Source organism: Ursus americanus, chromosome 8 (genome assembly GCF_024610735.1).
Source record: "Ursus americanus isolate L20-20 chromosome 8, mUrsAme1.1.p, whole genome shotgun sequence".
NCBI lineage: Eukaryota > Metazoa > Chordata > Mammalia > Carnivora > Ursidae > Ursus > Ursus americanus.
In genome coordinates this window covers 40,103,629-40,114,900 of record NC_142134.1, presented here as the reverse complement: position 1 = coordinate 40,114,900, position 11,272 = coordinate 40,103,629, and the positions used below count along the sequence as shown (strand labels likewise).

At 48.2% G+C, this 11,272-nt stretch overlaps 1 protein-coding gene and 1 long non-coding RNA gene across 2 annotated transcripts in view; both read right to left on the bottom strand.

Annotated features, from left to right (window-relative positions):
* Positions 1-10,175, bottom strand: part of LOC148109567 (uncharacterized) — a 35,052-nt gene extending 24,877 nt beyond the window's left edge. Inside the window, exon 1 of the long non-coding RNA XR_015725461.1 lies at positions 253-10,175. This is a non-coding gene — a long non-coding RNA (uncharacterized LOC148109567). The remainder of the gene's footprint in view (positions 1-252) is intronic.
* IGFBP7 (insulin like growth factor binding protein 7) overlaps positions 1-10,697 on the bottom strand; it is a 69,862-nt gene extending 59,165 nt beyond the window's left edge. The window contains exon 1 of the mRNA XM_045815977.2: positions 10,182-10,697. Coding sequence (XP_045671933.1) covers positions 10,182-10,656 — 475 coding nt within the window. The 5' untranslated portion in view covers positions 10,657-10,697. The remainder of the gene's footprint in view (positions 1-10,181) is intronic.
* Between the last annotated feature and the right edge of the window lie 575 nt (positions 10,698-11,272).

Genomic DNA, 11,272 nt, shown 5'->3' with positions numbered 1-11,272 from the left:
CTCTACAGGGGAATGCCAGGTGTGGCTCAGGATTCTGGGGATGGAACTGGGGGCCCAGGAGGAGCAGAGTTCACCATTTATAAAGTTGCTGGCCAAGCTCTGTGACTAACAAAGGGTTGGGGTTGCAGAGAGAAAACCAGATTTCTTTGTGCTCAGGCAGGAGAAAAGGGCAGCATGCAAGAACAGGCCAGGCAGAGCGAGTGAAAAAAAAGAGGCCTCCAAGGAGGCAGGAATGAGGGAGGGGCCGCTTACATTCCCACATCACAACTGGGTCCCAACAGGCCTGCCCCGGCCCTGACAGTTATCTTCTAGCGATCCAAAGGCTTGGTGGTGCAGAAAGAGCCAAGCTGCATCAGCTTCTCCTGCCTCTCTGCAGCTCTGATCTGAGACACACCGGAGCAGAGAGGGGCCTCTGGCTCCGAAGCGCTAGCCTGTCAAAACTTGGGCAGCTTCTTGCTCTCTGCCCCAGCCTGCCCTCTCCAGCTGGGCTGGGCATCTCTAATAAGCAGCCTCGCTGCATGAATTCCCTCCCCTCGCCTCCTCTAACTGGGAGTGGCGCTGCTGCCTAAGCATTTCATTCTCGGTCACATGCTGCACGGCTTCCCAGCTTCCCGAGGGGGGTCCTTCGGAAGCCAGGGCTGCAGGGTAATTGCTGCAGCTGCCACTGAAATTCACTTTCGGATTTCTGTTCCCTGAGCACAAAGTTCTGAAAGCTCCCATGGAGAAGGAGCAGGCTTTGCATCCGGCAGGCTCGGGCAACCCAGACAAATTCTGAAAGCCTCATTTCTGTGTGGTCTCTTTCAAAACCTTCTGAATGTTCCAGGAGATCTATTTCTTGATAACATTTTCTCCCTTGCTTGGGGTCAGACCAGAAGAGAGCAGAACAGATGTTAGAGCTAAGCTTTCCCCATTCAACCACTTGACCGCTGGCCGGCTTATCTGCCGTGATGTAAATGAAATGTCTTTGAGCCTTTCTCACTCAGGGAAAAGACAGCCTCCAAAAAAGCTGGAGACGTCCCTTCTTCAAGAACAACAACATGAAAGGACAGGGTGATTGAAGTCAGCTGCATTTCTGCCTGTTAGAATATTAAAGTGCTCTCTCTTTTTCTCTCAGTCAAAATGGATTATGCTTGAGTTCTCACACCCCGACAAGGAGTCTCCTTTTGCAAGTCATCACCTGACGGACAGAAATATGCTTCAATCCCTAAACAGAGCAGCCCTACAATGAATCACAGCTTCGATGTGGAGTAAATATGAGTATCCCAGCTGGGAAAATCGATGCCAGAGCGGTGCGGGGGGGGGGGGGGGCGCGGGGAAGGGGGGGCAGGGCTCAGTCAGCACTGAGTTACAACTTCAGGTGAAAGGGAACCCTGGAGTGTGTTGACAGTGATCTTAGTGGATTTTTCTCCTTCACCCTACTTGGAGTTACCAGCAAGCCTGGCAAGTGATCAAACAGTGCACGCGCACACACACGCACACACACGCGCGCACGCGCGCGCGCACACACACGTTATGGCCGGAGAGGTCCTGCTTGGGAAAATATTCAGGCCAGCTGCTCCCAGCACACTAGCCTTTCAAAAGCCTCTTGGTTGCAACGGAGGAGACTTCCCCACCTGGCCCGGGAAGGACTGACCCTAGACGGAGCTCAGGTATCTGTATAGGGCCCCCTCAGATACATTCATTTAAGAAATACCATCCTTCACTGAGTATAATTGGACATTTATTATACGGTGCATCCCATTACCACAAAAAGCTGAGTAAACAAAGATAGTACCTTTGTTATAACAAATTTGTTTTATGCTCATTGAAAGAGCTCTTTTAGAGCTCTTTACACAGGAATGTATCATCTATACGCCATCAATTCGTCAAAGAGAAAATTGAAGATAAATTCGTTAAGGTATTCTTAAAACTTTTTCCACACCAAAGCGTTGTCTTGTTTTTGTTTTTTTTAAGATTTTGTTTTTGAGTAATCTCTACACGCAACGTGGGGCTCGAACTGACAGCCCAGAGATCAAGAGGCCCGCGTGCTCCACCCACTAAGCCAGCCAGGCGCCCCTTGACGCTTGTTTTAAACTGTTTATTTTGAAATAATTTTCGGTTTACAGAAGAGAAAGAGAGTGCAGAGAGCTGAGGCTATGGGTCTGGGTGCCACACTTTGAACAGCAAGCTGGAGAATACCTAGATTTACACACCAGAAACGCCCGATTACTGGCCGTGTGGATGGCGGACCTGCAGTTTCCTTATTTGGAATCTGGGCTACGTCCCTCTCACGCCAAGGTTGCCGTGAGCAGCAAAGCAGCAAACAGCCACAGCAGCCCTCAGTTACCCGTAAATGACCCGCAAACATCCGTGATTCTCACTACCTACAAGGTACCATGTAGAGTTCTCGCCCAATTACCGTCAAGAATGACTCTGCACTGATTGGGCGCTGTGCACTGTGCAGTGACTTCACACCCGTTCCACGGTTTGAGCTCCGCACTAATCCTGGGAAGCAGGTACACGACACCGTCCTTCACTTATTAAATGGGTCATCCTGCGGTTCTGAGGGTGTTGCTTTTTCATATAAGCTCTACTTGGAATACGCGGGCTGGTCCTTGGCACTCTCACTGTCAGTAAGTGACTTCACGCCTTATGAACGCGGCGGCTCTGTCAGCACGGGGTTACTCCGTCTGTGTCGCCAGGTCTGAACCACACGTACTTTCAGACAGAACTTCTCTGCAACCTCAGCCTGCTTTGGGGCCCAGCCCGTTCCGCCCAGCTCCTCTCCCGGGGAACCCACGGAGGCACTAAGGGAGGCGGGCCTCGCGCTCGCTCCAGCTGTTCCGCATGCAGGGCACCCCGCCCTCCGCTGTAGAATGGTAAAGTCAATTCAACACATTAGCTTTTTCAAAGGCGCCAGATCATTCTGCCATTAACCCAACTTGAGATAAAAGACTTAAACTATTTAATACATCAATGCGAAGTAAAAACTAAACAAAAACAAGAACACCCCCCACCCATGCCCCCCATGACCAACCCTGGCTTTCTTCTCCTGACCTCTTCACTTTCCTTTGTAGGCTTTGTGGGGTAGTGGGGTGGTGGGACTTATCGACCTGAAAAACCCACCCAGAACAGCCTCGGGAAAGCTTTCCTTAGACATGTCTAGTCCCTCCCACCCACCTTCCCGAAGAGTAAAGGTCTCATGGGTAAATCTTTAGAACTGCCTAAAATAAGCTGACATTCATTTATACATTCACAAGTCTTCTGCCTCGAATCTTTCTAACAGTAAATTACAAAAAAAGTTTCCATTCATAGGCTCCCTGGCTTAAAAGTTCTTTTGATGACAATGCAGGGTTCCTTCTTAATAGCTGCTGAAAACAAGAGGCTTCGAATTAGAAACACAGATGAGGTGAGATCATTTGTGGGTAGCTTGAGGTAAAGGAAGCACCATAATCTTATTCGCAGTGGGGAGGGATTTAGAATGAAGGAAGGCTGGCTGGCCTTGGGCTCCATCCAAGAGTGTTGTCACTAAACTACCCAAGGAGAGCCTTATAAGGCAGCTTCTTGTAGAAGCCGAGTCTGCAGTAAACCCAGAGGGCAGGCTCTAGGGGAAGGATGGAAATCAGATTTAGCGGTGTCAGTAGCTGCCTGCTTAGCTGAATCATTCCATCTCAGAGGTCTAGAGTAGCAAAGATTCTAAAACTTTTTGCAGCCCCTTCCACATGCTTCCCCTCCTCACTTGGGTTCTCTCTCAGCTCTCCACAAGGGAATCTTTCAGACAAATTCTCTGGACTCCCACAGGAGGATGTTACGGTATCCCACAGTTGTTTTTTTAAGAGCCAGTTCTTCCCGCTGTGTAATCTAAATGTGCCTCATGGTTACTTAATTCCAGGCCCTTTAATTCCATCTCCTGAGGAATTGTAGAACAGAAGGTCAGGCACCTTCTGTTTAATAACTCATTCCCAACCATGAAGAAACATTAACTTTTTCTTTGGATTACTTTCCTCGAGAAGAATCTTAGTCCTTTAAGACCCTTTTCCAAGGCGGCCTACTATCTATTCTAAAGCTTCTACGGGTTTTCAAATCTTCCCTGAAATGTGGTGATTAAAACTAGGTAAAATAAGAATGAGCCAAAGTCCTGAAGTTTCTGTGCTCAAGAAAGGCAAATGAGGCCAGAAAAATCTTAAAAGCTGGGGTAGACTTTTTGGGATGTGACTTTTTCTGTGTCTGTTTGGGACGCAGAGAGAGGAATGGAGAGAAAGGAAGAGCTTCCTGAAATGAGCAAGTGGCCGTAATTCCAGAGCAGGGCTGGCTAATGAGCAAGTGATGAGAGGACACTTTGTAAGGAGTCATTATAAGACAAAAAGCACAGCACAATGGGCTCCTCTCTCCCCAAGAACACACAGCTTGCCCGGCAGGTTAGGAACCTGGATTTAACAACGCTTCTAAGATCTGAGAAACTTAAGGTCTTGCACCCCTCACCGGGATTACTATAACAGCTTCTTAATGGGAGTCTGACCGCAGTTTGCCCCTTGCCAATCCATTCTAAGGGTGGCCAACACAGATTTCTAAAAAGCATAAATCCAGTCCTATCACTCTCTAGGTCCCACTGCTCTTGTGATCGCCTCTAAACTTCGACGCAGCTAAACTCCCTCCATCACTGAGCTCTGTCAAGTGTCCAGTTGCCACCTTTGCTTTCTCTCTGCAAGGCAGCCCCGCGGAACCACGTGCTAGTGCTTCTGCTGCTAATAGTCATCTCATCTCCCTTCTAAGTCCATTCCAACTCCCATGCTAGCTCTGCTCCAGCCAATTCCTTCACATTCCTGTCTCAGGACCTTATTCTATCAGAAGTCATTCCTGGCTCTCTCTCTCTCTCTCTCTCTCTCTTTTTTTTTTTTCCCCAAATCTGGGTGAAGGATCCCCCTCCTCTGGGCTCCATGACCATCTTATAGTATAACTGTGTTAGTTTAACAAGTATTGCCTGGACTTCCATTCCCCCCATCCCTGGAGGTAAACCAGACCATTAATAATTTCATTTATTTTTCAAATCCCTGTTTCAGCTTTCAGTAAAGTTCTACAATTCTGACACCAGTTGCAACGTGTCTTTTCCATGCCACCAAGCAAGTCTTTGACACCAGCTGGATGTCCTTTTCTGACACTACCTGAGAGACTGATAGCTTGCACAGCTCAGTCTCACCAGACTGCACCCCCGCCCTTCAGATGCCCATCCCAAGTCCAGTTTGACACCTATGCTTCTGACTGGCCACAGATGGGAGGTTCCAACCACTCCCTCCTTAGGTTCAATTAATTTGCTACAGTGGCTCACAGAACTCAAAGAAACGTTTTACTTACAAAACTACCAGTTTATTACAAAAGGATACAACTCAGGAGAGCCAGACAGAAGAGCTGTGTAGGGCAAGGAACGGGGAAAGGGGTACGGATAGAGCTTCCATGCCCTGTCCGGGAGTGCCACTCTCCCAGCACCTCCAATGTTCACCAACCCAGAAGCTCTCTGAACCCATCCTTCTGGGTATTTGTGGAGGCTTCATAACATAAGCATGATTTAACGATTCGATGACAATGATTGGTCTCCAGCCCATCTCCCCTCCCAGGAGGTGGGGGGTGGGCCTGAAAGTTCCCACCCAACAATCAGGTGGTTGGTTCCACTGGCAGGCAACCAGCCCCCTCCTCTGTCCCAAAGTCTCTCATTAACACAGCAAAAGATACCCCATCACCATCCACACTTAGGAAATTCCAAGGGCTTTAGGAGCTTCACTGAAGAAACAGGGTAAGATCACATATATATGTATTATAAATCACATATCACAAGTTTGTAACTCATTGGTGGATAGTAATACAACATGGGCATTTAAATGATAGGCTCGTTTTTATGTTGATAACCTAAAATGAGCTTCTCAAAGAGCAAATGTTTAAAATCCATCAAATGAAAGGAGTTTCTGAAAACCAAAATCTTTTACTGAAGCTTTTTCCATTCACAGAACAGTTTCTGCAGCTCTGAACCTAATTCTTACCAAAAAGAGGATGAAGAAATGTTGGGATTTGGGGAGAAAAGTGACCACCTAATGTTAGAGTTCAGGGATAGCATTGGAAGGAAGATGAGTCAATGGTCAGATGTATTCCTTGGCCTAGACTTCAGGAAGGCAGAATACACAAGGAAAAAAAGAGGACAGACAGGTAGGAGAGTCCATAGCCTGCATTTCCAAATGGGAAGGCCCTTTCTTCCATGGATTCCTTTGTTTAATCAGCAAGTATTTACCAAGTGTCCAACTAATTGCCAGCCAATGTATTTGTAAATAATTATAAGATAGAGTCCCTCTTTTTGTATGCTCCTCGTCTACTGGGGAAGACAGACATTCAAAGAGCCCTTTGGAGACAACGGGGAGGCTATACTAACCAGCAGAGCTTGTGCTTCCCTCGGGAATTCTGGTCCCTTGGCCGAAATCCTCACATGGACCCTCTGCATGCTTGGCCCAGCCTCACTTGATACTGCTCCTCCGTCCCTAGCCTCCATCCCATTGCCCTGTTGTACATTCTTCACAGCACCTGCTATTAAATGAAAATGTTTCTGTTGAAAGCTTACAGTAGAAGCCATGAGAAAGGGATCTTGTTTATTTTATTCAAGGCTGCTTGCCCTGAGACTAGAAGAACGCCTGGCAAATCCATATATTCTTTCAACGTGTGTCTAAAGCAGCTACCAGTGCCAGGCACTGATGTAGGCACAGATCAGGAAGCAAAAATTCCCTTTCCTCATGGAGCTTACTTTCAAGTTCCATAACAACAATAAATATTTATGGAGTGCTTTCTATGGATCATCTCCACAATACTGAATCTTAACAGCAACTCTGAGACAGGTAGGATTATAATCCTTTTATTACAGGCGAGGAAACCTGGTCCCAAGAGGTCAAGTGACTTGCCTAAGGAAAGGGGCAGGGTTAAGATGCACACCTGGGAGTCTGGCCCTAGTGTTCCGTGTCTTACTGATCTGCTAGAATGCCTCCTGCTTACATATCCACAGTATGTGTGCAATAGATATTGTTGAAAAATGGCTGGAAGCCTACAAAGAACCAAAGGAGGACAATGACATCATTATGGGGGTAGAGGGTAAATGGAGCAGGGTGGGGGGCATTCAGGAGCTTCAGAGAAAGGGACATGGGCCGATTCTTGAAGGCCTGGAGTTCAAAGGGTGGAAAGATAGTGAGGGTGTGATTGCAAACAACAGCAAACAGCAACACTTACTGTGACTGGACTATAAGGGGGTTGGAAAGAAGAGGCCAAAATAATATAGTTATAGTAAAGAGCCTTGTACACCCTGCTAGGTACTTTGAACTTGGTCCTAAAAGTATTAAACACAGAGACCCAAGGTGCCTGAAATGGAATCGCCAAGAAGTTCAAATTTAAAGGACCATGAACAAACCATGAACAAAAGGTGTTAACCAAGAACCAGAATAAAGGAGCACCATATTCTCTTCCAACTGTGTGATTTTATTATAGATCTCAGCACGTCTATAACTTTTTATTAAGCTGAACTGTCAAATCCCCTCTTCCACTTACTCATGACGTCAGAGACCTCAATAAGATCTAATGGCACTAAATTCATGATGACAGTTCCAAGGTTTGAGATGATTAGCTCATTACCTTTTGGACATATTTTCGAGAAGATGGCTTTGCCTCTTACCACAGATACAGAAAACAAGCAGATCAAGATCTTTCTCCAGATGGTAGGTAAGTGATGATCTCAGAAAAGAAGGGGAGGATTGGGAATGTCTCCAGGGCTCCAAGAAAAGCACTTAGGGAGGTGAGATTGCAACCTGAATGGATACTTTCTTTTTTTTTCTTTTTTCTTTTTAACTTTATTTATTTATTCGATAGAGATAGCCAGCGAGAGAGGGGAACACAAGCAGGGGGAGTGGGAGAGGAAGAAGCAGGCTCATAGCAGAGGAGCCTGATCTGGGGCTCGATCCCATAATGCCGGGTTCACGCCCTGAGCCGGGCAGACGCTTAACCGCTATGCCACCCAGGTGCCCCTGAATGGATACTTTCTTAATCAACAAGACCAGATCTGTTTGTGCTAGCACCAGATCCTTGGCTACGGAACACCCAGCACAGTGCAGACCCGTGCTACATGCTCACTAAATGCAGGTTAACAAGATGAACAGAAATGCCCCCTTCCTCTCAATACCTGAGGAAGCATAACAAGTTTCTTCTCAGGGTAGAAATGGCTGGAAGAACCTAGAAAATGCATTTCCTATTCTCTGCAGAGCCCCAGTACTAAATGGCACAGAAATAAATGGCACTCTGTCAGGTTTGCCTCTGTCATGGTCAAAACCCCTCCACGTCAGGAGAAATCTATTAGGAGATCTGGTTTTAGCCCCATTTGTCTCTGTTGTAGAAAAGTACACTGGTAGACCTCACACTCTTTTCTGCTTTCTCTGGCAATCTCTTATAAATGGTCCCAGGCACTAGACCCCATATCTCTAAATTTAGATTGGGAAGAAAAGGCTAATTTATGTCAAGGTTTCCAGTTTTAGATGTTATTTCCCTTAACATTTTCCCAAACAGAAAGAAAAACCAGGTCTGTATCTTCATGGGGTTTGCAGTCTGGAAAGATGCTGAGGAACCGGGTGTACGTGGCAATGAGGTGATAGGACTAGTTCTATAGGACTGTCCATCCCAAGATTTTATAATCCCGCTGTGTGTTTAGAGACCCACATAACAGGGAAGAAAAAGGGATAAAACCAGCTATAGACTAGAATTGGCAACAATGCTTAAACAATCACCCAGTTAACCTTCTGCTCTGATAACCAAGTACCAGTGATTTGGAAAGACTATGGGGAAAAATTCCCCTTGGAATGTTTATAAGAAAAAAAAAATCTCAGTATTTGGAATGAGTTTTTAAACTGCACACATTTCTCTTTTCAGGAAATGACAGATGAATTAGATCCACAAGAACAAATGACTGTTTCTGTTGGAAAAGTCTGTGAATTATTTTGGGTTGTGATTTTCTAAGTTTAAGGTGACAATAATCTAAACAGTCAACAGTAAGTTTACACGATTTAAGCCTTTCAGTAGTGAACTCTGAAATTAGTGACATACGACCTATCAGAGTATGGACTTCTGGGAAAAGCTCTAAAAAAAAAATTATTTGGAAAGTGTGGAGAAAGTCTGGGCTGTGCTTAAAGAAGCAACTGCTTCTGTCGTTTCAAGAGAAATGCTTCCCTCCCTTTTTCTACATTGGCTGGGGCCGGGAGAGGGACTGCCAAGGTTGGATCTCTAACTTTCCCTTGAAATTACAGCTTACGGAAAATGTTATTTCAGACAGAGTTAAAATCTGTGAGGTTTCTTTTCCCTTACAAGTCCAGACTCTTACTTATTTTCCCCTTTCATTTATGGCAAGTTTGGACCTGTCTGGAATAAAATAAACGATCAAACAGAACCTCAAAGGCTTTGCTGCTGAACAGTGCATCCTGGGGACGAATTGCACAAAAATGGGACAAGAAAAATAAAATAGTCATAAGGTTCACAATATAAACTACATCATAAAAACATTCTTCAAAGAGTTTATACTTTTTGCCCACAAATAATTAGCTAGGTTATTGCTTGAGACTCTTTAATTTCCAGTAAGTGAATTACTTTCTCTGATATTAAGAAACCATGAAATCCAATTTTTAAAATTCCTACAGTCTAGCCAATTAGACGTAGGACAAATAACTTCTCTGAAAGTCCTTACTTTGTACTTCATCGTCAAACTCTTTCCCTCATCTCTTGACTTCACTTTTACCTATCCACCCAAGCCAAGAAAGAAAGACGAGAAAATGACATCTCTGGGTTTCCAAAAGAGTGGGGGCAGCTTTTGCCAATCAACTTGCCAGCTGTTAAACTGACCTGGGTAAGCCTTTGGGATGGGGGAGTCTGTGGTATCGGAAAATGTTTTCTATATATACACTCGCCCGCCAGTCCTCACTTCTTGGCGCAAGCAACAAGCTTTCAAAATAAAACCACCAAAAAAAGAGAAGAGGAGGCGTCTCCATGCCTCCCAGTAGCTGCCAACTCCTCCCCTCACATCCCTTTCCCGGGATGCCCACAGGGGTCCTACCCGGACTGCGGACGCCCTGTCGGGTCTGATCCGCCAGGGGGCGCGCGGCCGCGGGGTTGGGGTTGGAAGGAAAAGCGCTCGTGCCCACCTTGCTCGCAGGTGCCCTTGCTGACCTGGGTGATGGCCTTCTCCCCGCGGCTCTCGGCCCGCAGGCTGGCGGCGCGCAGCTGGCACCCGCTGGGGTAGGTGATGCCGTCACTGCCGCACACCGGGTAGCGGCTCTTGCACACGCACACGCCGCTCACCACCGGGCCGCCGGCTGCTGCCCCGGCTTTACCCTTCCGCCTCTTGCGGCTCTTCACGCACTCCATGCCCGGCGCGCAGTGCCCCCTGCCGGCGCCGCCGCCCCCGCACGGCTCGCCCTCGCCTCGGGCGCACACCGGGCAGCAGCCGCAGGCGTCGCGGGTCTCGCCCAGCGGGCAGCCCCGCGGGGGCAGGGGCGGGCAGGCGGCCGGCTCGCAGGGGCCGCAGGCGTCCGAAGAGGAGGAAGAGGAGAGGGGCAGGAGCAGGAGCAGCAACCCGGCGGCGCCGAGGAGCAGGACACTCAGCTGCTGCCGCTCCATGGCTGGGCGCGGAGGCGGCAGGAGCGCGAGTGAGTTGGGTCCCGCTGCCCCGAGCTTTAAACTCGGCGCCCCGCCCGGTCCGGCCCGGGAACCACACCCCGGGGCGGTGAGAGCTCAGCTGCCCCGCCCCGACCGCGCCTCCCGGGACCGCCGGGCTCCAGCGCGCCCCTGCCGGCGGGGTGGGGCATCCTCGCAGCCCTGGGGCGCTGGGTTTCGGGATGGGTTCGCTCGCCTGCTGCCTCCCCACGCACCCCACCCGCTCTGTTCGCGCCCCTGCCCTTCACCTGGGGGACTGCTCCCCAGTTCCTCGGGGTCGCCCGCAGGGACGGCCCCTTTCCCAGCCAAGATGTTTATACTTCTTAACAACAAGGACTTTGAGACGACCCCGTGTTTAATCTATTAAATTCCCCGTGGGCCTGGGAGATCTAAGTACTGATTACTCTTTTAGGAACAATTCGTGTTTAAAACCCCAGATGGGGATTTGTGTCCCGGTTGGCCACAGGCCCGGTGTGGTCTTGGGTGCCGGGCTAAGAGGACAAATCATTGCCAACCACTCCTCTTTTCTGCAACTTCATAATTGACTCCTCCCCCTGTGCTCTCTTATGCCAAGGCAAGT